This window comes from Dunckerocampus dactyliophorus, chromosome 8 (assembly GCF_027744805.1).
Source record: "Dunckerocampus dactyliophorus isolate RoL2022-P2 chromosome 8, RoL_Ddac_1.1, whole genome shotgun sequence".
Taxonomy (NCBI): Eukaryota; Metazoa; Chordata; class Actinopteri; order Syngnathiformes; family Syngnathidae; genus Dunckerocampus; species Dunckerocampus dactyliophorus.
Window position 1 is genome coordinate 5,032,527 of NC_072826.1, and position 27,773 is coordinate 5,060,299.

The window sequence follows — 27,773 nt, forward strand, 5'->3', positions numbered from 1 at the left end:
GAAATGGCAACTATACTAGCAAGACATTTCAATTGGAAAGTTTTTGTGCCAATATTAAAGATATAAAGCCAGGTAAATACATAATTTATAATAAATAGTTGTAAATAAATGTATTTGTATATGAAGTAACTCAATTGTGAAAATGTAATTAAAAAAATATTGGACCTATTTAAAAAAACATTTATTTCATCAACAATACTATATATTTCTTCGATTTTCATTTAATGTATTCATTTTTTTATTAAATAACTCGCATACAATGTCATTTTAGCTAACTGTTTCAATTATTATTTAACGATTTCATTTAATGTGGCAGCACATTATTATAATATTGTGTTATTTTCATTTCATTAACTAAATTGGTTAATATTTATTGGCTTTTAATAGATTATTCGTAATGTTTCAGCACACTGAAAAGCATCACATAATACAAATCAACATTTAATCAATACAAAAAAATATTGAAAATAATTAAATAAATGAAAATTACATTGATGAAATGGGTCCTGAAATAAATATGTTCCTCTTGAAATAAATGGTTATTAAATAAGTTCCACACAATCATTTAAGATTATATTTTCTCAAATGACTTAATGGACAATTGACTTTAATTGTTTTAGATTTAAATTCTATCTATTTATTGGGCTAAATATATATATATTTTATTTTTGGCACAAAATATCTGAGCTTTTGAATATCAATTTAGAAACATTTATTATGTCATCATGTACTCGAGAGGTGAAACGATAATGATATGAATGCATACAAACACTAGGAATCAAATGTAGAGGGCTTTATTACATGAAGAATAGTCCTTACAAAACTTCAAGTAACAGTTCTTAGGATGATGTAACTCTCCTTCCACAGTCACAACCAAATTTCAACCTTTTCACCTGACATTATATATATAAAAAAACAAAACACCACATGATTCCACGGCTGGTGCCAGCCAAGTGTGCACATAATGTGTGGACTGATGACAAATCAACAAGAAAACACACAGTGCTACATTGGAATTGTCTAAAACATGTGTACATGTGCTTTTGGTGCAACCTTTTCACCAGTCTACATTTGTTTTGTTTGATTGCTTGTTTTTTTTTTTTTCCACTAAATTCTACAAACAACAATTCACTTTTGTTTCTTTCTGACACTGTCGCCATGACAACTACTCGAACGCTAACCCCTCCCACCCAATCACGGGTACTACATTTGGAACGATACAGTATATATAAAAACACTGCCACCTTAATGAGGTTACTTAAAAAGCGTTTCCCCCCCAGAAAACACATGAAAGCATCACAAATGTTCAACATGTAAAAAGAAGTGTGGTGGGGAAGTGGGAATGCGTGTATTAGCTTGTGCGTGCGTGTGCGTGTGTGTGTGTGTGTGTGTGTGTGTTTGCGCGTGCGTGCGTGATGTGAAGGATGCATGAAAGAAGAGCAAAAGTGGAATTCTACCTTGAAATGTACAGCACACAATCACAACACTTTAGGAAACACTTAAAGGGATTGGCAGTGAAGGAACCCAGAGAATTGCGCGTCATGTGACTCTTTAAGACAGGGGTGTCCAAAGTGCGGCCCTCACCTCAATTTTTTTGGCCCCTCGGGAATATAGTATAATTCATGAAACATTATGGAGGAGGATTAGGGCCACATCGAAAAGAGAAAAAGTACAAGAGGCATCACACTACCAGGAAGAAGTACTTACTAAAATGTGTTTCATAGCTTTGCATTTCTTCACCTACACCGCAGTGGTTAGACGCTCTTTAATACAAAATCAAACTAAGAAAAGTCATTCATATCAAAGTGGCCCAAGCATCCTTTCATTTTTCTTAGAGATGCAAGATATCTTTTTTTTTCAAACCGATTCCGATAACTTTCTGCTTAACAAAACCGATATGGTAATGATAACCGAATCTACTTTACTTCTACTTTTTCAAATTTTACATTTAAGCGTAGTTTGTGCCCACCTGGAGGTAAGAAGGACTGGAACAAATTAGGATTTGACCAACCGTACCTGTTGATTTGTCCTAATCAAATACCATGATATTACTACTGCCACATCACTACTATCAGGAGAACCAGAGTATAGAGCGGAAGGAGCCACCTGCTGTGGCCCAGCAAGGTGTACTATATTCGGACACATGCTCCAAGCAGCTGGTGTGCCGCTACGGAGGTCAGGAGAACCAGAGTATAGAGTCGGAGGGAGCCATCTGGCGTTGCTCAGCAAGGTGCACTGTATTCTGGCACACGCTCCAAGCAGCCGGTGTGACGCCACGAATGTCTCTAGCAAACCTTTTGCACTTTTCAAATATCGCGGCGCTTCAGGTGGCTGATAAGGTTTTTTGTGTGCTCGATGGGTTTCTTTCCCCTCATCGTGGAGCATTTGGTACAACTAGCACGCAAAATGTCTTCCTCCTGAAAGTGGACGTTTGTTTATGAGACATTAACGTCACAGGCAGGAGAAAAAAGGAGCGCTTGATTTGCTCACCCTCACAGTATGGGTAATCTCACCTCATTGGAGCATTTTTTAAATTATCGGTTATCAGAGCTATTTTTAATGTTATCGGACTTATTATCGGATTTGTTATTGGTATGACGTCATAATTCCCCTCATATCAGCCTGATAATTATTGGCCCAATAATTATCGTGCACCCCTAATTTTTCTGTATCTGGCCGTCGTTTGGACACCCCCCCCGGTTGAGAGTTTTGATCAAGAACGGGTGTGGCAAGAGGAGGTGCTTTACTTGGCGTTGGTGGAGGTGCTGAGCATCTTGCGTACGGCCTGGGCGATAGAGTCGCGATCGATACCGTACAGCTTGAGCAGCTCTTGTGGTTTGCCGCTGTGCGGAACATGGGACACGGCCAAACGATGCAGACTGAAGCCGGACTCGTTGATCACCGCCGAGCACACCGCCTCGCCGAGACCACCTGCGGTGCAAAAATATATCACGCGAGATGTCCTTGAACGTTTCAACACTAATAATCAGTGAAATACATACTTTATACAATACGTATGGATTCAAATGATCAAAGAGCACAATTCCATAGCATAGCTTTATTAGATGATGGAAAAAACGTTAAAAAAATAATAAATATGTGCAAAAATATGCAAATATATAGAATATATATTTCATAAAATGACTTAGCAGAATAAAATAGAATAGAAATTTACATTGCAATACACTTGACTGCATAGTGCAGTGAAATGAGGTAAGTAGCAATATTAGATAGATAAATAAATAAATAAATAAATACATAAATGCCATATATATGAAACTTGGCAAACATGTAGACTAGATAATTAACACAATCATTTACCAAAATAAAACAGAAGACCTCAATTTTCATTGCAGTACACTTGACCGCACAGTGCAATGAAATGAGGTTAGCTGCTCTGTTATGTGGGGGAAAAAAAATGGAATAAAATCATGAAATAAGTAAAATAATGAACACATTTTTATATGATATGAGGCTAAAAGCTCTATTACATAAAAATAACATAATAAAATACTTTTAAAAAATAAAAATAAATGTTTACATTTTTTAAAATTGTCATTTTATTTACATTTACAATTTTAAACAGTGTAAATTGTTGAATAGGCAAATATGTAGAATATATATTTAATGGATTTACCAGAATAAAATATAAGCTTTGCCACTGCAATACACGACTGTAAAAAGCAAATAAATTATTATTATTTTGATATACATATGAAATAAATCATTTTTTAAAAATTCAATTAAAATATGTATAAGAGGAGGGAAGTATGGTAAATATAGTTAATGAAATAAATGTGTTTTTTTTCTCCTTGCAGTATACACCACTATGCAATGAAATTAGATTAGTTATATTAGAATGTAATAGAACAACCAATTTAAAAATAAACAGTTAAAAATAATCCACAAAGTATGTAACCGTATACGCAATATATTTATTAAAATTATGCATTATATCACTACAGCCATCATAATGTGTATAATATTATATTAATAATATTATTTTAATATCATGACTTTTCTTAGTGAGGATAAGCGGCATAGATGATGGACGAATAGATGATTTTTCTTGCTGAAAAGTCTACTGTCAACACATGTCACTTTTCCAATGAATGCATGTCCTCAATTTTTAAAATCTGCACAAACAGTAAAAATAAATTTTCTTTTTTGGATGAAAGGGGGAAAAAAGGACACAAAATGTGTAAATACATGCTTCATTGGACAGAAAGGTTCATTGTAAGGAACAGAGATGTGCAGCCTTGGTGTGGATGTAAATGTAACAGAACAGCCGCTATGTAGTGTATTATATGTCCAGTCAAGTCTGTGCCATCACCCATCCTCGTTGCCTTGGTAGTCATAGAGGGCACGGCTGCCTGTGCAATCTAGGTCACAAAGTACCCCATGGGCACATGCTCAGCTAAGGAAATGTGACAGCCCGCTGCCTCTATGACTTTCCATACCTTGTCTGCAAAGAGGGCGCAGTACAGCCAGCCAATCAGCGAATGCCACCGCATCATGTCTTATTCTCAAAGCCAATGGCAACATGTCAGAGCAACACACTGGATGATGCTGGTCCAATGCCGCAGCGTCACACATGTATCCACACTGTCATGCAATATGCAAGAAGCAAGCAAGCTACCTTCATAGTAATGGTCCTCCACAGTGAGGATTCTTCCCCTGGTGGCACGCGCGTGGTCAATGATGGTCTTGGCATCCAAAGGTTTGATGGTGAATGGATCAATGACACACACAGATATCCTCTCTGGAACAACAATGAAAGAAACACAGTATAGAAATATTTACAAATATTACAAGCAGCACTGCCAACTACAACCCAAATAATAAATATACTGTTAAATCAATATTATCTTTGTAAAGGCAGCTCTACATTAGAGCATTCTTCTTGTGTGCCTTGTGGAAAAATAGGTGAAATGGTCAGGAATCTCTTCAAATGGGCTTTTGACAAAGGGGCTGTCCACATGGAAAGGTTTTTAGGTCAAAATGGCGAAGTATTTCATGTTTTCAGTCTTTCGTCCATGTGGAAACGGCATTCTGGGGGACCTGAAACAGCATTTTTTTTAAAACTGCGTTATGCGTTGTGAAAACCATGACGTCACCGATCTGTCACTGTCAAATGACCAGAAGTGAGCTTTGACGACAAGCCAACATAATATCTGAATATCTGGACTGGCATGACTCACCCCAGTCGACATTCTCCTGATATTTTGTTGTCCTATTCTCCAAAATGACTCGCAGATGTAATTCCACTTTGTCCTACATCTAGACGAGCCTTGGAAAGCGGAAGATGACGCACCTATGTGCTTGCGTTCTTTCTTCTTCTATAGTTTGGTGTGTCACGTGGTTCCGTCTGTGTGTCTGTTTACAGCGCCACACGCAGGTGTGCCTTGTGTGTTACATCCTTTTCACCCAGTGGTCCGCTCCCATCTGGATGCAACTATGTACTAATCCGGCACAGTGTGGACGCTAATTTTTTTCAACACGCCCACCAAAAAAATCCCACGAACGTTTCCTTGTGGACAAGGCCTAAATGTACTGGATAAAAAGACATTTTTTTCATATTTTAAATTACAAACAGGGAGAATTGCTCTCTGAATGTTCTGGACTCCTATTTCCAATGTTGTAATGAGCATAATAATGCTGCCCGGAAGAGTGGTACTGGAGAGTGGACGGAGTGCAACTTACCATAGCATCTTCTTTACACCACAAACTTCCATAAAACACTCCAGTTAAGGCTCTTATTCCATTAACTATAGTCGCCGTGTGCATGGTCTACAAAAGCAAATAACCGCGACGGCCTCTAATTAATAATGCTGCATCAAAAAACACTGGCGGTCACAGCTGTGGCTGCAGGCAACCTCCAGATGGCACAAGACAGCAGTAGTTGCATTTCCAGCACCACCAGTGGTCAGCATCAAGCATCTTTATGTTGCTCTGCATGCGCTTTAAAATGCTGCTACTCTAAAAAAATTCAAATTAAATTGAACAAAATTAAAATGTTGCTACTCAGCTGGTGACGTGAAAGTCATGCATGTTACATCAGCGCTTATCAGTGCTATTAATGCTGACTGAGTAGTTATTATTCCAACATTGGTGGGTTGCTGCGGTGTTGTGCAGTGTATTTCTTCATAAATAACCATGTGGTCAAAGACAGCTATATTTCCCTTTCCACTTTCTCATGCACTCCAAGCCATTATTAAAGTAAAAATAAACATGTTATACAGTATAACGAGCTCTGTCATTTTGAACTTAGCCTGCATCCAACACAAAACAGCTATAACTCGAGAGTGAGAATAACAGTGCCCCTGCTGATTGCAGCAAGTAGTGCACACCATTTTCTAGCAAAGCCCATCTCATGTGACTGTAAATGTTACACTACCTTTCTTTAGGTGTTCAGCTGCAGCCAGAGCCTCATGTAGAGTCACACCGGCAGCCACCACAGTCACCTGGTCCTCTTTGCTCTGGTACACCACCTGGCAGGAAAAGAGGAGGGTGCATCTTATTTCCCACCCATGAAAGAAGTAGTCGTACTAATAGAGACAGTCCTACCTTAGCCTGTCCAACATGGAAGTCTTCATTGCTGTTGTAGATGATGGCGCTGTCTTGACGGCTGGTGCGGATGTAGCAAACACCCTTTAGGCAGAGAAGAGCCCGATGAATGGGAGGGTTTTACAGAAAAAGAAGAATTTCCGTACCTTAGTGGATGCGGCTAGTTCCACAGCCTTCTCTGTGGACACCCCATCACTGGGATAAAAGATAGTAGTCATGGGTAGCGCCCGGAACATAGCCATGTCCTCCAACCCCATCAAGGAGGGCCCTTCCTCTCCTGGAAGACAAACATTCAAGCTTCATGTTCATATTCACTGAGTGTGGCAGACAACAGACAATCCCTATCGTCTAGGTAGGTGAGCAGATGCATGCGGGAGACATATTGGACGTCGCATGCACGCGGTGTACCTGCGCTAACAGAGGGACATTTGGTGCCCTGCAGACAGCTTCCAGGGTGGACAGGAAGGGAGAAAGAGGGGAGGAAGTGAGGAGGACTAGTGAGGAAAAGACAGGATTAGAGGGAGACGGTGAAAACTAGCTCTACCAGCGTGAGGAAAGGCAGGTTGAGATTGATGTGACTAACCAGTGGACAGGCCGCAGTGGGAGCCACACAGGTTGATGTTGCTGTCTAATATGGCTGCCATGCGGAGCTGGTCGTAGGCACGGGTGAAAAAGGATGCCAGGGTGCTGGCAAACACTACGTTCCTCTCACGGGCGGTACATCCCATGGCAACACTGACCTGGGGAAAGGAAATTAGGCTTTGTCAGCAGGTAGTAGGATACATAACTTTGACAAAAACACTTCATTATTATTTCTGCGTGAGGGGAGGTTGACATTTGTGGTGCCCCCCTCCCCATTGGATGAAGACATGCTAGCATACATGTAACACACATATCCACAGAGTATTACAATCATTGGAGAAATGGTCAATGACTTATAGACAATTAGTTGCTAAGTCCCGCCCACATTTTGCTTGGTGTTGGCCATGTTTCTTGCCAAAATCTTGAAATTTCTCACACAGCTACAAAACACCCACTGTAACTTCAGGGTGTTTGACAGAATCAACACAAACTTTGGTGCACACCTTTGCTTGTCAGTCCCCTAAAGGTGTGTAACTTCAGGGTGTTTGACAGAATCAACACAAACTTTGGTACACACCTTTAGGGGACTGACAAGCAAAGGTGTGCACCAAAGTTTGTGTTGATTCTGTCAAACACCCTGAAGTTACAGTGGGTGTTTTGTAGCAGTGTGAGAAATTTCAAGTCAATCTGACGAATGGGGTTTAATAACAGCGCCACCGTGTGGTGTATTTGTCAGAAAAATAATAGCACAAGCAACAGTAGGGTGCATGTTTTGACAATTTCTCACCCTTTTGTGTGCAGCGGTTCAGGAACAGAAAAGCCAAATTACACAAACAAATGCATGTAACAGAAATGCATGAAATCTATAATGCAATGTAATGCAATAAACACAGCACACACTCTGATGGCTGTCAATAAATCTAAAATGAGTTTTGTGACCTTGACCTAATCATCTGACACGAGGATGCATCATTATTCATAGCATTAATGATTATTCTTATTCATTTAGATTTGTATCTATCTCATTTCTACTTCAGATGACTTTGCATCATCCAGATGGTCAGGCCCTCCTCTCCTATTAATATTTCACTTGTGAATACACTTGCCGTGACTGCTTAGCATCACACACACACGCACACACACAGGCATGCACGCTTGACCTAGATTGGAGTTGTCTACAGTTGGAGACGCAACAGCGCGCATTTTAAATGGCTGATTTCCAGTCTCCAAACAATCTGCTAATTATGGTATTAATAATAACAAAGCATGCCAAATAGTGCCCTCAATGAAGCAAATGGCTCACGTCTTTATCCATCTTTACATAACAGACTGACAACTCATGTATAATTTACTACAACCAGCTGTCAAATGTATAGTCATGACTAATCACTGCCGATTTACACAAATAAAACATGAATTCTGGGGGAAAAAATAACTCGTTAGGTACCATCATTAGTTAGTATAGTTACTATTGCATCACTAAGAGGCAGAAGAAATGAATGACTTATTCAAGCCATTGAACAAAGATAAATAGGGCTAATGATATAAAGTGTGTGATGAGATGTAAGACAATCAAAATATAACTATAAACGACACAGTATATAAATAAAAAGTATTTTCTTGTATTATTATTATTATTATATTTATTTAATAAATAAAAATAAATATAAGACATAGCAAATATTAGATACTGTATATTGGAAAAGTGAGAATATTTACAATCTTATTAAAACATATTTAAGATATTATATTTGGATATTCAAATATTCATAGTTTGATTTTTGAAAATATTTTGTGGCAGTTGAGAGCTACCATACAATAAACACTAAACCCATGTTTAAGAGAGTATAGCATAAAATAGTACAGACGGCTCTAATATGGCAAGAAACCCCATTTATTACTTAGAGAACGCTATATCAATCAAATCCATGACTGTTATCATTCAACTCAAGTCTAAATGGATGCCGCAAGCCTCACATTATGGCATTAGAAGCATGTGATTTCTAACAGCCGATCAGTGAATTTTGATAATTCATCAACCCAACCAAATAAAATAAAAAATAAAATACTGATTTTAAAAAAATGAAAGAAGTATTGTAAAATCCTACAAGAGGAGTTTTCAAAGTGTGAGGTGAGGCAGACGCACCTTGAGAAAAAGTACAGAAAAGCTCATTTCAATTATGTTTAAACGCAAAATGAATTTTTAGCTGCCATACAGAGAGTAAATCAAGTCTGGGGTGGGCAGAACATTTCTGGGTAGAAATTTGAGTTGAAGGGTATCCTACCATGTTTTGCTGGGCAATGTAGCACTCCACAAAGCGATTGGGGTGCTCATTCTTGAAGATCTCAGCATAGGTGAGGTTATTTGTGTCCCCATCGAGAGCCACGACGCGCTCGTTATAGCGGCCTAACTTGGCGATGGCCATCCCGTAGGCTTTACGTGTGGCAATCTATGAAAGAAAGCAACCAATACCATATCACTGCAAATCATATCATTGCAAATATTGTGGATTTGTGTTGGTGGACAGGTAGACAACCTTTTCTCCAGGCTTGTAAGTGGGAGCGCTGGCCATGCGGATGTTCCTCAGGCTGACTGGGGGTGAGTCTTCTATGGGAGAAGGGGGGTACAGGTGCTTGCTGGTGCTCATAATTCGACTTTGCAGCTCCTTCATGACCATCTCAGCCATGTCTTTAGGCAGAGTTTTGGAGTGCCAGCCCATCTTATCTTCTGCAGCTGAAGCCATAAACAAGCCATTAGATGAGATAGAAGATTTTTAAATAAAATGACTGACTTACTGATAGTTACCTGGAATGCCTTTGCCCTTGGTGGTTTTGGCAATGATGGCGGTGGGCTGATGGCGTGGTTGGCTCAGAGCCTTGCACAGCTCCTCCACACTGTGTCCGTCCACAATGATGGCATGCCAGCTGAATATACATACACATACACGTACTCCAAATGAGGGGATTTCAGCCTTGCACAAAAGAACTTGAGCTATGCCTTTTGTTGATGCTTTCAATTCAACTGCCCATAGATATTCAAATCTGTCACCATATACTGTATATCATATATCACTCATTTCCTGTCAGTGCTGGTGTTCCTCAAGGTTCCTTTCGAGAACCCCTTGTACTCATAATTTACTCATTTCTCCTTAGCCAAATTTCCTAAAAATTCAATAACAGTTGAGTGAGGCTACAAACCCCCACTTTACTAAGCATTTACAATCATAAACCATAAAGGTTTATGATTGGCTGAAACGGCTTGAAAATAAACAAATCTCTCTTAAGGAACTACAAGTTACTTTTTGTTACATCTACATTGTGAAGATTGAAGCTTGTGTGCACACTGTCTGTTACCCAAAAGCTTCACAGCGTCTCTGGTATTTCTCGGCGTGATGCTGCAGAGGTGCGTTGTCACTTTGGCTTAGGCGGTTGATGTCCATGATGGCCACAAGGTTGTTGAGCTGGTAGTAAGAAGCGAACGACATGGCTTCCCACACGGAGCCCTCTGACATCTCACCATCCCCCAGCAGGCAGTAAACGCGGTAGCTGCGGTGCAGAGAAGAGTCGGACCATTAGTGTACATGCACACTCGTGTGCAGGAAGCATGAAAATGCGATCTGACACTTTTCCAGTCAGATTGATTCCTGCTTTATTGTATGGGTAAGCGTGGCATGTTAAAAGCTTCCTGAGGCTTCTTGAAGGTGCGGCTGTTGAATTTCACACCTGCATCTCAAACATGTCTCTCAAGAAAGTCTTTGGAAAGATTATTTTACAAGGATTGTTTCACAGGGATGTCCCAAAGGCCATTTGTGGCCCTTTGGCATGTTTTACAACTACAAGAAACAACAGCAAAAATTGAAAAATTTAGCAAAAAAAGCATAATGTAAGGAGAAGAACACAATGCTAATAGTAATTATAGCACACTCTGCATGAAGGGTTGGATTCTGTTTTTTTTTTTTCATGTTGCACTATTATTTCCTGTTCAGTGCTTTTATTTTATTTCTGTTTCCTGTCTGGCACCGTATGCAGTACCTTTACGTTGGTTAGGGGGCGCTGGAAGAGCACCGGCTTATCATTTGTAATTATAGTCCTGTTTAGTTCAGCTGTGGGCTTCTGCTAGTCACTGGTTCATTATGTTTTTCCACATTAGATGTGTGTTTTTCAATCTGTTGCATTTTTGTTAGCTGTTTTGTTTCCTGGTACAGTCGTACAGTTATAGCAGTTTACAGCGATTTATAGTGGTTGACTGGTTACAGACCCGACCGTGATAAATACATTTCTGTGACACATGTTTATTTTCTATGTATGTATTTAATTCTACTTTATTTACTACTTACTACTTTATTTATTCACTTATTTTTCCCACCCATCCCCCACTTTTCTTTTATTACCGCATTACCTATGTATGTATTGTTTCACATTCCACTAGTGTATTATCTCCCTATTACAAAATGGTAAACACAGGAAGTGAACAGACTAATTGCTAAGACACGGAGAAGGGGGACAATTAAATAAGCTTTTCTTCTTCCTCCTTTTTGGACATGTTTAACTGTGAAAGTGTAATCATGTGATATCCCTTAATATAACTGTGTTAAGCATGTTTTAAGCAAAACCATAACTATGAGGGCTGAAAGGCAAACTGATTTTTTTCAGGGAGGGAAATGGGCTGGGAAAAAGAAGTGAGATAGGAGTGCTGGGTCTATAATTATTAGAGCAGAAGAATTGGGAGAGCAGAGCATGTAGCTGCAGCGCACATCCACAATGTGCATTACCCCGAAATTGCTCTGAAGAAGCTGCCTTATAAACGCTGATGTCTGTGAGGGCTTACCTGGCTTTGTCAAAGTATTTGGCAGTGTACGCCATTCCACAGGCCACACCGAGTCCATGTCCCAAATAGCCGGTGGTCACGTCCACAAATTGCTGCTTCTGCAACAAAACAAATCCCATATGGTGTTACAGCAACGAGGGGGCGGGACATATGCCATAATTGCGGCTCGGTATGTAACTCGCCTCTTAATGTCACGGTTTGGTTCATTTAGCGTACAGTAAAAGAACAAAATGCAAAACACAAAAGTGCTTCCTGTACCTCACTTAATGTGTATGCCTCTGTTCTGAACTGTACCATAGAATTGGGAATATCATTACACCCTTGGTGAGCGTATGATGTGTCCTTACAGGAACGAGGTGGCCCTCCAGCGAGGAGTCAACCTGGCACAAAGTGAGCATCTCGCTCTCCTTCAGGAAGCCCGTCTCAACCCACATGGCGTACAAGGCTGGTGCAGCATGAGCCTAGGACAGAAGACAGAGAATGATGCTTTATTCCTTTCCAACATGCTTAACAAAGTTGCACTGAAGACACGTCCACAATTCAACATGTCCGAAAAGGAGTAAGAAGAAGCAGAGCTGATTCAATCCTGCCCTTTCTCCGTGTCTCAGCAAAGTAAGCAAATCACTACATCATCTTTTTTTTTTTTAATATTTATGTTCCACCTTAGACATCAGGAAGCGATCACTGTGGAAGTTCCGGGGGTCGTCAGGGCGGTACTTCATGGTGTGGAAAAAAAGCACAGACATGATTTCGGCCACACTGCAGCATGATGTGGGGTGTCTGTGGGGAGAAAGGAGAAAAGAGATGGCTGTGTTTTAAGTTACACTTTGCATTTTGAGTGCATGAGTGTGTTTACACTAACAAAGTGCGCCAAAACTACCCGGATATTGCACTCCACGCGCCCTAAATGACGAGTGTGCAGCACACTAGTGATGAGCAATACCACTGACTTAGTTTCTGATTATTAACTAGATCATTAATTTAAATAATTTAATACTTAAAGTATTTTGTTTTTTATTTTAAACCCTGAAGTATATCGAGGTAGCAGTGTGATTTACAGAATGAAAACAGACAAACTTTTCAAACATTACCTCAAATGACTGAAGTATCTAAACTATCAATATTTTGATTTGAGAATCGATTTTAGAGCATGAAGAGATGGTACAGGAAGTATCGATATTTCAGTATTTCAGATCCGCACATCACTAATGGACATTTGCCGCCTTTGATCATAGCCATCTTGGCTACGTAGCCAAAGAGGCCTGGCAATTCCCAATTAAAAAGGAGATATAAATATCGTCACTTCAGGTAAGTGCGCAACAACATCAATGGATGTGGGACAGCACTACAGTCGTCCATGAATTAAAAATAACTCATGCGTAGCGGAAAGATTGTTTTTAAATAGTAGGTCAAAGCAAACCATCACAACGGCGCTTTTTTTACACTTCCGAGGAGCACCATAACCACAGCAAAGAAGAACCAAAGCAAACGTCATTGAAAGAAACATGACAACATTACCCACAACATGTAAGAGCTGTGGTGGAAACTGGAAAGCTACGTTCTCCATTTGCCAGCTTGTCACTGCGCAATCCGTAAATGTAATGGTCAATAACCTTACTTCATATATGTAATGTATTGTGGGGTTGTTTCATTAGTGATTATTATTAAAAGAGTTCGTTAGCATGCGGATGTTTCTGTCGTCTTTTAACCTCCACCAAGACAGAGCTACGTAAAAAGTTACGCAATGCACGTAGCTATGACGTAAAAAGTCATATCCGGTTACGTAAAACAAACGTAAATAAACAGAATAAAACACATAAAATGAAGTTATGCTTGATTGTAAACAACCAAAAGCAGAGTGCAATGATAGATTAATATAGAGGATTCAGCTATTTTTTTCTGAGCGGAGAAATACCATCCATCCAAACATATCTTCCTAGCAATTGTTTTTTTTCTGTATTTTTCAGCGGCGAAAAAAACTTAATATTGAACCAGGAAAAGAACCAATTGCGTTTCCGGGACGGGTTGTGCAGTGATAGCTAAACAAGAGTGCATGTAGATGACAACTATTTCGGGAATCTGACCGTTTAGTGCATGTACAGTAAAAGTACTGACTGTCAAAATTTGGCCCCTCAGTAAGTAAATAAGTAAGAATACTTATTATATTTGGAGGAATCTGCCCCCTTCTAGGGTCCAGTATGTTGAAAACAGTAGAGACAAACTAAACAAAGACCCCCACCAGGCCTTATGGTGGCTTGAGGATGTACTCGAATACAATGCATAATTCATGTGGCCTCCACAGACAAAACCATATTTGATGACTTTTTATTGATCATCTAACAACATATTAGAGGACATGTAAGCTGTCCAGCTGGTAAGCAGACGTAATTATTTAAGGTAGAGTAACTCAGCCTTATTCAACCCTTTTCTTTGTGTGCCGTTCCCCTTTGTCCTTTGCATATACTTGTGTTATTTATAGCAGTTCTATAAATGTAAACTGTACTTTTTGTACAGTACAGGTATATCTGCATGTGTACTGTATTGGTGTTTGGTTTTTTTTTTCAAATTTACAGAATAGTATTTAAATAAAAATAAAAAAGAAATTCATTTCCATTCATGAGTGAGGGGAAAAAAATCGAAACTTAATTTTTTTAGTGAAATAAATTATTTAAAAAAAACATAAAATATCAATAATAACTAGATACTACATACATATACCAATCAATTACAGTGTATATAATTCATATTGAAATATCAGCTGTAATGCATGAAACAATACTAGGGGTGTGACGAGACACGAGATTTGCTCTACGAGAGCGAGATGGGGCGAGACGAGATTTGAACATGGCTTTTAAGTTCAATGACAAGTTCAATGAAAAAATCGAGGACGATATATTGCAATCTACTCATTTAATTTCTACTGTGTTACACTGTTCTGAACTCTGTGTGTACTGTATGCTAGCGGCCCTCACCTCCAACCACTGAGACAAAAAGACTGCATGACAGAGTGAACCCTCTTCCTGCCCGTTTGGAGGTGAGAGACACACATGCACATGGCAATATATTGATTATCCACTTCATTTTCATTTATTGTGTGATTCATTCATTTATTTTTGATCGTCCCAGGCCTAGTACCCGCGAGACTTTTTTTTTTCTTCTGAACGAGAAATCGTAGCACATTTTAATCTCGCGAGATCTTGTGACACCCTTAATTGATACTATAGTGTAAGTATTTTAAATTAATCAAATCTAATTTAGTTGTATTTATCATACTGATGATAATCCCTCAAAGGGAAACTCAGTTTGCACGCTAATTCCATTTTTAGTGACTATCACCGTATCTTTCCTGGAAAACTGCACACATGCATGCAATACTGCAAAAGCACATATGCAAAACCATGAAAATATTTGTTACTCCCACCATTCATTTGAGTCAATTGAACTATATTTAATGATTGACTGTAAAAGAGTCATAGAACATATGAAAATGGCATATTTGTGTTAAAAAGAGAGTAAAGCAGTGTTAGGTTGATATTGGGTAAATGCAACGCTGTATACGAATGAGGAAAGACAGCGTAAAAGGGAGAATTAAGGATTGAAAAGATTGTGCAAGGGGATCAGGGGAGCAGAACAAAGGAAGAACACGTCCTTTTTTTGAGGCCTTCACTTGCAAAGATGTGTGTAGTTGAGCATGCAAACACATAAATGAGTGCATGACTGCTGCTTGTGGAGAAATTTGACATATGCAGTGCTTTTTTTGGCATAATGCATGATGTTCTACACTTTATATTGGTATGTGAGCGTCCACTCACCCTGTGCCCGCTGCAGTCGTCGCCTTGATGGAGTTGATCCTGAGGCGGTTGGCGATGTTCCTCAACGCCTGCACTGTCTGCTGGTCAGGTTTGTGGTAATCCTCCATGAAGGCAAAATGTCAGCAATCCTCTGCTTGTAAATAAGTGTGAGGGCGCACAGGGGTGGCAGAACCCGCAAGAAAGTGAGAAGGTTGTTCTGGGGCAGACAGAAAGACAATGAAGGAGAGTGTGGATTGATCCTATCAAGGTATGCAGACAAGTAGATGTGCATACACACTAGTGCAAACACGCACGCATCATTAGGCGCAGGGGAGGGGCAACCGGGTGACCTCACTGCTAAAACTGCATCACGCTCATCTCATTGGCTGTGGAGGAAGAGGATGACAGAGGTGTGTCACGGCAGTGCGTGTGTGTGCGAGGAGAGGGGAGGGGATGAACATTTAGATCCTAATTCACTTTGGCTTTTCTGTCAAAACGCATAGTTCAAACACGGCACATTATTGTTCTTTGTTATTCAATCCCACCACAATGCTGCATTAAACACACTCAACCAAACACGTTTTACTGCCATTTCAACTAAAAAAAGATAACGAATGGAGAATTCATGGTGAAAGAAAGTGCTGAGGCGTACGACTTATAAATGAGAATAATACAATTTGTCACCTAAATAAGCTCTGCTTCTCTCTACTTCAAAACATGTCCAAAACAAATAAACATACCATATCATACCATACCTTACCATAAAATACCATACCATACCTTACCACACCAAAAAATACTCTACCATACCATATCATACCACGCCATACCATAAAATACCATACCATACCTTACCACACCATAAAATACTCTACCATACCATATCATACCATGCCATACCATAAAATACTCTACCATACCATATCATAACATACCATACCATACCTTACCACACCATGAAATACTCTACCATACCATATCATAACATACCATACAATAAAGTACCATACCATACCACACCATAAAATACTGTACTATACCATATCATAACATACCATACAATAAAGTACCATACCGTACCTTACCATATAATACCACTCCATGCCATACCTATAACAAAAGCTGACATGCAGACTGTTTTTTTCCCTTAAATATATACAGGATAACATTTTAGCATATCTAGACTGTATTGGTTTTAGTCTGTCCGCAAAAAAAAAATCACATACATCCATTTTCTCTCTATATATTGTTTTTTAAAATTGATTTTTCAGTTTGCAGCACTTGGAGGAAAAAATGTGGACACTGCTTTCTGTTTCCTTCCCTTCCCTCTAGTGCAGGCGTTCTCAAATGGTTTCAACCCAGGACACACATTTTCCAATAGTCATTAAGTCGTGACCCACTTATATCCAAACATTTTAATTTTTTTATTACACTTTTCTTTAAGTAATTTTTATTTATTTATTTATTTATTTAATTTACGTTTTTAAAATATACTTTTATTTAAGCCAACCCAAGCAAATGTATTTGTTTTTTATGTGATCGATTGAAACATTAACATGCATAATTACATGTGCAAAGTGCATTTTAGAGTAATTTATTAGGTCATTTTCAAGGAAATGAGGAAGGACATAACAACTGCATGCAACTATTACATAAATTGAAATAAAAAAAATGTTTTAAATGCACCAAAGAAGACCACAGATATTTCACTTATACCAAAGAGGAAGATGACTAAAATATTCCTTAATTTTACTTAAAAACATTGGTTCTATATTACATATTTGAATGTAATTTTTGACTGGCTGTCTGCGACCCACCCACCAGTTGAGAAGCACTGCTCTGGTGTTCTCTGCAGCCACACCCAAAAGGACCATAAGAACATATCTCCGAAGTGTAGGGTAGAAATAGTGAAGTGCGCTTGAAATCCATAAAATAACACATAGCAACACCGTGCAGCAAAAGCAACACACTGTGCATTCTGCAACAGCCACACTGACATGTTTTTGTTGCGTGCAAACCCAATGGAAATGCTTAACCCTAATTCTAATCCCTTTGCGTGTGTGCAAGAGTGCTCATGGTGCGTGTTACTCGTGCAATCTTTGTACATAACGTGCATCCATTTTAGATTAGTTGTGTTGGCCTGCCATCCAGAGGATTTACTTGGATCCTGCACATGACCTTAGCTTTACAGTTAAGGAAGTAGCAATGAAATATGGCACAATCCGTTACTAGTATTTGGACAATGGCAGGTGATGTTCTACTGTACAGTTCTACATCCGTTATTGTCTAAACAGCTGGCATCACAAGTTGACCAACTGTACCTGTTGGTTTGTCCAAATCAAATATCATGATATCATCATGATAACCACAGTGTAGAGCCGAGGGAGCCACCTGGCGTGGCCCAGCAAGGTGCAATGTATTCGGGCACACGCTCCGAGCAGCCGGTATGACGCTACGGAGGTCTCTGGCAAACCTTATGCACTTTTCAAATGCCGCGGCACTGGTGTTTCAGGTGGCTGATAAGTTTTTTTTTGTGTGTGCTCGATGAATTTTTTTGAGCATTTGGTGTAACTAGCACGAGAAATGTCTCTAAGACAGTGAATGCTAATTTACAAGTGAGCTCAGGGAAGTTACGACAGGCCGTTACGTCACAGGCAGGCAAAAAAAGGAGTGCTTGATTCGCTCACCCGCACAGTACGGGTGGTTTCGCCTCATTGGAGTGTTTTTTTTAAATGATTGGTTATCGGAGCTATTTGTAATGTTATCAGACTTATCGGTATGATTTCATAATGCCCTCATATAAGCCGGATAATTATCGGTGTGATACTTATTGTGCACCCCTACTTGCTGTATATGTATGTCTCTATTCAAATTAAAGTTGAAAGTGGAAAATGTCATTTTGGACAATTCTTATGGGACTTATGGTTATTATTTGTATTTGTCAATAAAGCAGATGTATTGCAAATTGAATTGACTGTTTAAAGGTTTTCTATACGATTGTAGTAAGTCGATACTGTTTGACGACAATTTGAACCTGCCTTTTTTTGGTGAGGTACTGCTTCATGATCTGGTGGTGGTGTACGCTTTAACCACCAGGGGGAACTGTCACCTCATAAATAGGTTTTTCTTGAACAGCTAATTAACTTGGATAGATTTTGTGAATTACTGAGAAAATATGTATAATACATTATTTTCATCAGATACTCATTTTGACGTCATTACATTTAAATCCAATTATTTTTAAAGAAATATTCCTATTATGGGGATTAGCGTGTATATTTTCAAGTGAGTTTTTTTGATATATTTATTTTGATATATTTGTATTTAATATATTTATTGTGAACAGAGTGAAGTGATTTCCGAGTGTTTTCAAAAATACAACACGGGGTGTCATTTGTGCTCGCACGTTTCCTCTCCGCAGTAGCAGGGGGAGGTCACGTCCAGGAACAGGAGCAATGTCGTGTCTCCATCCCGCCCACTGCTCTCCTGCTCGGCATGGACTGCGTGTCCTGTGTCCTTCTCCCAGTTTCCAACAAGTCCTCTGGGCTCCTGGCTGCTGTCATAAAAGCTTTTCCTCACAGACAGGGGCCCACAGGTGCCAGCCAATAGGAGGCGGCAAAGGGGGACACCACATGATGGTGGGCAGCCAATCGCAGAGCCCTGCAGCTGCACACTTCCTGGAGGGAGAGTACGTACAGAGAACATGAATGTTTCTATTTATAATCCCAGGCAGAGAAAGAGGAGCGGTGCAGCCACTTTTAAGACAGTGTCTTAATATAAAGGAATAAATACATATATTACCGCTGCTTGTGTGCATATGTGCACTTGCACAAGTGAAAGTACATCCAATCCCACACACTGTTGCAGAAATCTTGAATGCCAGTTCCTCCTTCAGGCCTCTGCTCTTATCACTCCATTTGCTTAAATCGCTGCGGAGTCACGGTGATGACATAGTGCTTGCCCTTCAATCGGAGAGCTGTCTGTCACTCGGAGGCCTGGCCCTCATGAGACAAGCGCACAGGACTTAAGATGGAATCGTCACCACGGCTCTCCATCGTATAGTCATTCACAGATGGACTGGATGATTGGGGTTCACAGAATGAGGAGTGTGTGTGTGTGTGATTAATGCAGCAAGTGTTTCAAGATGGTGAAGATTGAGAGGAGAGTGTACGCGCGCCGATGAAGGCTTTGAGCTCAGCAGTGAAGTTGACGTTGCACTGGGAGAACAGATGCGCTGCAGGGCTTTCAGGCTCCATCACTACAGCTCTCCTTCAAGCTGCTCCACCAACACACACGCACACACACACACAAACGCACACACACAAACGCACACGGCTTTAATGAACATGCAAAACCACTGATTGCTGCTTCAGTGCACGTCCATGTGCAGAAATATATCCAGAATTTGTTTTTTTAAGACCAGCTGAAAAATGTCAAGAATGTACATTTTGCACTGTTGAATCTTAAAGAGGTTCTAAGTAGAGCTTCAAAATGCAAAAAGAAGAAAAAAAGTGAAATAGGCTGTTCATCAGCTGATCAAAGAAGTAACTTCAGGGTATATTAAGAAAAGGCAAAGGTTTTGCTATCGTGATAAAATAAAAATATTTTTTTCAGCCAACACATGAAACTTCCTTTAAGAGATGAACACAACCAGAAAGCTGAGCTAGGCTAACTATTGCTACCATTTGCCTGTGGAATGTGATGTGATTTTAATGAGGAAAGCACACAGGTAGATGAAATAAGGTGTTTATGGTGACACGCTTGCACTGAGCCCAATGGCATCCACGAGGGCATCCCGGGGGCCACTGCACTCTCTATCTGTGTTTTTACCCAGTCTTAAGTGAAAATAACTGCAATGCGCTATCATCCCCAGGACTACAGATGGGCTTGGAGAGCATCTGCAGGGGAAAGCAGCTGCAGAGTTCAGAGAATGTCTAACACACACTTTTTTTTATCTTATCTATCTACTGTATCTATCTACGGTATCTATCTATCTAGCCTTGGGACTGGAATTTAGATCGTTTAAATGTGCATTTATAAGCCCTACTTAGTAAGTTTGCGCTGTGTTTGTCCACGCCAGGAAGCTCTATTGTGTACTTTATCCACTTTTTACAGATATATGTACTCTAACTCTGCACTTGTCTTTTTTTTTTTTTTTTTTTTTTTTTTTTTTTTTTTTTTTTTAGCCCTGTCCTGTCCAGCCTTTAAAGCAGATAGAATTGTATACCTAAATGCCGTCAAGTGCTCAACAGATTTACTCTGCCAGAGAGAAGTGTGATATACACTTCCCCTGTCATGCAAAATTTATTCGACCTTGATGCTTGTTATAAAGCAAATTTGGAGCGACCGGACCGGAGCAGGAGGGGACAGAGAAGAAGAGAAAAGGAAACAGGGGGGGGGGGCGAGAGGGGACAAAAACAAAAAAAGAGAGACAAGAGACAAGGACAACAGCAGCAACAACAACAATTGTGACAGAACAACAGAAACATACAGAACGACATCAGCAAATAAATGTCCGTGACAACTATAAAGACGAACAAGGATAAAGGACAAATCAATATCAACAACCACAATGACAAAGCTGTCAATGACAATCAGACATAATAGCAGTCATGAAATGATGAACTATGACAGTGATCACAATGACAATACTGCATTGAAACAGTCGCACACAATAGCAGTCATGAAATGATGAATTATGATAGTGATCACCATGATAATACCGCATTGAAACAGTCACACATAACTGTAGTAATGAAATGATTATCCATGATAGTGAATAGAATCAAAGTTACTGTAATGCACATCATTGTAAAAAAAAAAAATATACATATACACATATATATACATACATACACATACATACATATACATATACATATATATATATATATATATATACACATATATACCGCACATACACACATATATATATATATAGTCATACTGCTGATATCACCGTCGCTGTAATAAAACCAACAACATAATAACACCCTGGTTAACTCAGTGAGTAATGTGGGGAAGTACGTATGTACTGTGAGTGTGCATATGTACAGGTATCTCTGTATGTGAGGAAGACTTCATATATATGTAAAGGTGCAGGAATGTGTGGGCGTGTGATTGTCACTGAGAGTGCATGAAAGGAAAGGGGCCGCCTTCCACCTCCCAGAGAGCCCCGCCCCAAATAGCAAGGCCGGGCCCCGGCCGCCAGAAGGCCACCAGGCCCATAGGGGCAGGCAGCACAAAGATCAGTGCCCCAAGAGCCAGCCCAGAGAGCCCCCCCCCCGGGAAGACCAGTAAGGGGCCGAAGAGAGGTAATCCCAGCCAAGGACAGGGCGCCAGCGGGCCGGAGGACTGCCAACCCCTGAGACCAGCGAGAGATCACACCCCACAAAGGCAGACGGGTACCGGGGGCCACAAACCGGCAGGCCCAGAGACGCCTCCACAGCCGGAAAGAAGCCCGCCCGCGCCGGAAGCACCAATTCCCGCCCACCGCCACCCCCACCCCTAGGGAGCGGAGCCCGGCCCGCCCCGGGCCAACCCCCGCCCGACCCCCGACACAGGGCCGCCCCGCCAAGGGATGCAGGAGGCACACCCTCCACCCACCCGGCGGAGGCACGGGCGGCAGAGATGTATCGCCCAGCACCTGACCCCACGGATCAAACCCCTGTATGGCCCCCCCCCCCCCCCCAAAAAAAAAATAGCTAAAATAAATAAATAAATAAAAGTACACACACGCACGCACATACACACTCCTACGCACCCACACACACGCACATAAACACTCCTACGCACAAACACACCCCTATGCGCACGCTCATACACACTCTTACTTACTCAAGCGCGCACACACACACACACACACACACACAGTGGTCGACTGCCCGACACCCGGAAGCCCCACCCTATCCCCCGTTGGTAACCCAAGGAGCAGCGGAGCCGGGGACCCCGGGGTCCCAGACATACGATCCAGAACCCAGGGGCGGAGAGCGCAGACCGCCGGGGAGCAGGAAGACACCCGGCCACACCCCCCCAGGGGTAGGACGCCGCCAGCGAGGCAGACAGGGGAGTCAGCGAGGAGGAGAGCGGGAAACCGAGCAGGCAGGCGGGAAAACGGGCGAGCAGCCAGGCGAACCACCACACAGCGCCAACCGACACCCGCGGGCCAGCAAACCCCGAAGAGAGAGCGGGAGCACCACACCCCAAGCCGCAGGGAGGCCAAGCACCAGAGCCGAGAAGGCGAGACCAGCAGCCGACCAGCCGACGGCCCCCACAAGCCACCAGAAGCCAGACCAGCCACATGCCACCAGAGCCGACAGCGCACCACCCGCGCACCGGAGCCCCACCCCCGACAAGCCCACAGACAGACCGGGGGAGGCGAGGACACAGACAGCGGCCCGGCAGCGCACAAAGCGCAACGGCGACAGACGCCCAAGCGCCCGGCAGAGCACGACCCCCCCCAGCGAGCCCGGCCCCAGGGCACCCGCCCCCCCACCCCCACCCCGCCACCCAGGCCCACAGTACCCGCAAGCATGACCAAGCCCCAACCCACCAGCTGGCCCGGCGCCCCAGCAGCCGCCACAGCGCAGCAACCACCGGCCGCCGCGACAGCACACGGGCCACCCGAAGCACCAGCACCGCCCCCCGGAGACCGCCGAACCCGCCCCAAGAGCGCAGAGGCGCCCGCGGCACGTGTCAGTCCAGGGGGGGCACCGCAAGCCGCCCCCCCCGGCGCAAGCCCCGGCATCAACTGGCCCCAGAGGGCCACCCCAGGGAAGGGCAGGCGAACCAGACAAGGGCACCCCACAGGCCAGGCCGCCCCGGGCGAGCCACCGCGACGGCCAGGCCCCCGGCCACACCGTCGACCCTGGCGGGCAGACGCCGAGGTGCACGAGGCACCCCAATCCAGCCCGCCCCACCCGTGTATGTGATAAGGTGTGATAGTGTCTATGATGCAATTAAAAAAATAAATAAATAAATAAAATAAAATAAAAGAGGATGGTATATCTGTGTGCATGTATATGGAGTGTATGTGGATGATAGCTAATGATGCAATTAAAATCGGGGGACAGCTGCCGCTCGGAGGGCCCCTCACCTGGCCAGCCCCCCCAAACCCTAAGTGTCTACTCTGCGATTAAAATTGGGGGGCAACAGGTCAGTGGCACAGCAGGAGCAAAGGAGCCCCGCAAGGCAGCTCCCCTCCCCAATCACGCCCGACCGTAGGCCACCCCCCAATGTCCTATATATATGTGAGGTGGTGCAGTGGCACAGGAAGGACGGGGGCCCCACACCCCAACGCCGCCCAAACCGAGCAGGGGGGGGACCAAGGACACATGACCGACCGGCCGCCCACCACAGCCCAGGCTCGGGCGTGCCACAGGCCGCAGGACACACCACAGGCCCTACCCGGCCCGCCAGGATGCCCAGTCCGGCCCACCCAACCCCCCAGAGGCGATACCCCCAGCGCCCCCCAACACCGGAGCCCCACCGGAGGTAGCGTTCACAGCAGCCACCCCCAAACCGCCAAATACCACGGACAAGCCACACGTCCCCAAGGCAGACCCGACCGCCACCAGGACAGCGGGAGCCGCGCCCCCCCCGCATACCACCACGGCCGGCAAGGGAGCAACACCACGACGACCACAAGAGCACCGGACCCCACATAGAGCGGAGCACGGCCGCACCCACGAAGCACGCAGGCCAGAGGCGCCAGGGAGGGACAGAGAAGCAAGCACCGCCCGACCGGGCCCGCGAGAGGAGCGGCCCCCCGCCTGGCGCCCAAGCAGATGCCCCCGCCCGCCCCGCCCCCCGCCACGCCGCAGACCGGCCACCGCCCCACCCCCCGCCCATCCACCAACACGCCAAGGGGGAAACCCCGGAGGGAGGGAGACAACCGCCGGCCCGGAAGCAAGGACCAGCCTGACACCAGCAGGCAGCAGGGACCGCCCGCCAGCCCCCCGCCAGCCCGACCCCCAAGCCCCCGGCCAAAGCCACCCCCCGACCGCCCCACCCCGGAGCAAGCATCCCCCCGCCGATCCTGGGAAGCACCACGCAGATGGACACCACGCCGCCCGCCCCCACGCGCAACCCGCCCACGGCCCCCACACGCCCCACCCACCGAGCCACAGCGGCCCCGTCCCTGAGGGGAGAAAGCAAGGGATCCCCCCCACCCCAGCACCACGCACCCCCCACCCCGAGCCCAAACCGCACATCCGCGACCCCCACCTCCGCGCCCCCCGTCACCCGGGGGACAGCCACAGGCGCCGGAGGACTCTGCACTTGTCCAACATAATGGATGCCGTATATCACATGCAACAACGTAACATTAAGGAGCGGGACAGGAGGACACAAATGTTAGGAACACTAGCAAAGCTATGTGAGCTATAGTGCTAACTTTACACTCACATTTTTACAGCAACATCATGCTAGGTTAGCCTATTCACTCAAGAAATACAACATAATCAAAATCACACGCTGACGTCTGGAGCTGACTGACAAATAGTGTGCAGAGCTTTATATTTTAAGATGTGCAGCGAAGCCCTTTATTCTCTACAAAGCTGGCGTACGTAAAGTGATGGGCATTTTGATCACACTCGTGATCAAAATGTTAAGACAAGTTGAAAAATGTGAAGAATGTCCATTTTGCACTGTTGGATCTTAAGGAGGTTCTAAGTAGAGCTTCAAAATGCAAAAAGAAGAAATGGGAGTGAGACAAAAAAGCAATTTATTGCAAAGAAGCATTAAAGTGAAAAGGCTGTTCATTAGCTGATCAAAAGTTTAAGACCACAGGTAAAAAAAACAAACAAAACAAAACCCTGAATCCCCCCTAAAATACAAATGTTGAAAAAAAGCCCTGCGATTGGCTGGCGACCAGTCCAGGGTGTACCCTGCCTCTCGCCCAAACTTAGCTGTGATAGCCTTCAGCATACCCCCGCAACCCTAGCTTGGACAAGCGGCATAGGAAATGGATGGATGTAGAAAAAAGGAGTGAGTAATAAGTAGCTTTGCCATTCTTGTTAATGAGGTGAAAAATGGGTTGGGGCATGCTTGATACCAGTGTTTCCAGGAGGCGAGTGGGAATGTTGGTCCAGGTAGTGAAGATGGCTTCACAGAGGGCATGCACTGCCTGGAACTGATGTCCACTTTTGTAAGCTTCTTTTGCCATCCATCCCCAAATTTTCTCCATTGGATTTTCTCCATTTTTTCAGGGGAACACACAGGATGGTCCAAAAGAGTGAGCTTATTCCTCTAGAAGAAGTCCTTTGTGAAGTGCAGCGTTATCCTGTTGAAAAAGCCAGTCATTACCACACAGACGAGGGCCTTCAGTCATGAGGGATGCACCCTGCAACATCTCCACATAGCTGTCTGCTGTTTGACGCCCCTGCACAACCTGAAGCTCCATTGTTCCATTGAAGGATCATGATGGTGCCCCCTCCACTGGTGGGATCTCCTTGTCATGCCAGTGGAAGCCCTCAGGACCAAATAAAACGTTCTTCCAACTTTCAATGTCCCATGTTTGGTGCTCTCCGGCAAATTCCAAACCTTGAAACAGACGAGGCCTTTGAAGAGCTTTTTTGTTCTTAAAAGCCTTCTCTGGCAGATGGCGTCTGATGGTTATTGTACTGCACTCAGCACCGGTAACAACCTTCATTTGGGCCGAGGATGGTCCTGTGTCTTGCTTCAAGAGGCCTTGCTTATGCAGCTCAACACCGCGTTCAAAGAGCGAAAGCTTTTTTGCCTTTGCCATAAAGAGATCATGACAGTGAATCACATTCTCTCCACATTTTTACCAACATTTTGCCTTTTAAGGGCTGTGCTCTGATGAACAGCCTATTTCACTTTGATGCTTCTTTTTTGTGTCACTCCCATTTCTTCTTTTTGCATTTTGAAGCTCTACTTAGAACCTCCTTAAAATCTAACAGTGCAAAATGTACATTGTTCTTTTTCAACTGCTCCGAACATTTTGATCAGTAGTGTTTACGGGGTGGGCTCATGTAGGTAGGGGTGGGTCAGCAGTGGTATCATGTCCATGTCTGTGAGGAAGGACGTTTTTCTTTTCATTCACGGAGTCATGACAACGCACAACTTCAGAAGTGAGCGTATGAGCCACTCTTTTCTCAAAAGTGGAGCAAATAAGTGAGTTAGATGGTAGATTTTTTTGACATTTGGTGCTTATAAACAGGCTCTATAGGTCCATATTGTTGTTATAACAACTCAATTTGCACAATAGGGGACCTTTAAAGACCTTTCCTGTCAACTTGGTGTGTATTAATCACACAGTCAATTTATTTTTAGCACCTTTTTGGTGTAAATCACCACCTTGGTTACCTTAGTTACTGATTATGTTGGGTAATACAACAAAGTGTTGCCAGGGTAAAACAATGGCAGTTCATAATTCATGAATTCAACATCACAAAAAGCAAACAAATTTAATTAAATGCACCACACACACACGCACACACACGGGTAAATAATTCAGGAAGATTGTAGAAGAAGAAGCCTGTACCTTGGGTAGACAGGTAAGCTGATATGTTGGCGTTGTCAAGCAACTGTCAAGGGGTCGTCCTCCACTCGTCCCTCAACGCTCCAGAGAAGACAAACGTGTGATGCTCTGTGTTGTTGACCGGGACACTCAGGTGAATACGCCACTTGATGTTGCCAGGTAGGACCCATCAGTAATCTGTTACATAACTAACAATGCATTTTACTGCAGCAGGTTTTGTCATATGCGTTTACACTTGTGGTTATAAAGTACCAGCATGATACGGCACACTGCGCTTTTAAAGTGGTAGTGCATCAAAGATGTTATTTGACAGCTCATTTGTCATCACGGAGGCATTCATGCGTTATCTTTGGTGTGCCGTGGTCGGTTGGGGTTAGGGATGCTCCAATCGATTGGCCCCCGATTAGTATCGGACAATTTCTGTAAAAAAAAACGTGATTGGCGTATGCCAGGGGTCACCAACGTTTTTTCTTGCAAGAGCTACTTTTAGAAAATGAAAATG

The 27,773-nt window shown here is 43.1% G+C and overlaps 1 protein-coding gene across 2 annotated transcripts; it reads right to left on the reverse strand.

Annotated features, from left to right (window-relative positions):
* Positions 1-778: 778 nt before the first annotated feature.
* tkta (transketolase a) lies at positions 779-16,066 on the reverse strand. Of its 2 annotated transcripts, none has more exons than XM_054785690.1 (14): positions 15,790-16,066; positions 12,640-12,757; positions 12,325-12,438; positions 11,978-12,075; positions 10,504-10,695; positions 9,956-10,074; positions 9,687-9,883; positions 9,435-9,599; positions 7,151-7,307; positions 6,714-6,844; positions 6,568-6,651; positions 6,398-6,491; positions 4,640-4,762; positions 779-2,931 (listed from the first exon to the last, which is right to left on the reverse strand). In XM_054785690.1, exons 1-14 carry the CDS (start codon positions 15,894-15,896, stop codon positions 2,744-2,746), a joined length of 1,887 nt encoding a protein of 628 aa, XP_054641665.1. In that variant the 5' UTR covers positions 15,897-16,066; the 3' UTR covers positions 779-2,743. The 2 variants fall into 2 exon arrangements, with proteins under 2 accessions (XP_054641665.1, XP_054641666.1); XM_054785691.1 differs by lacking the exon at positions 15,790-16,066 and adding an exon at positions 13,496-13,659.
* Positions 16,067-27,773: the final 11,707 nt, after the last annotated feature.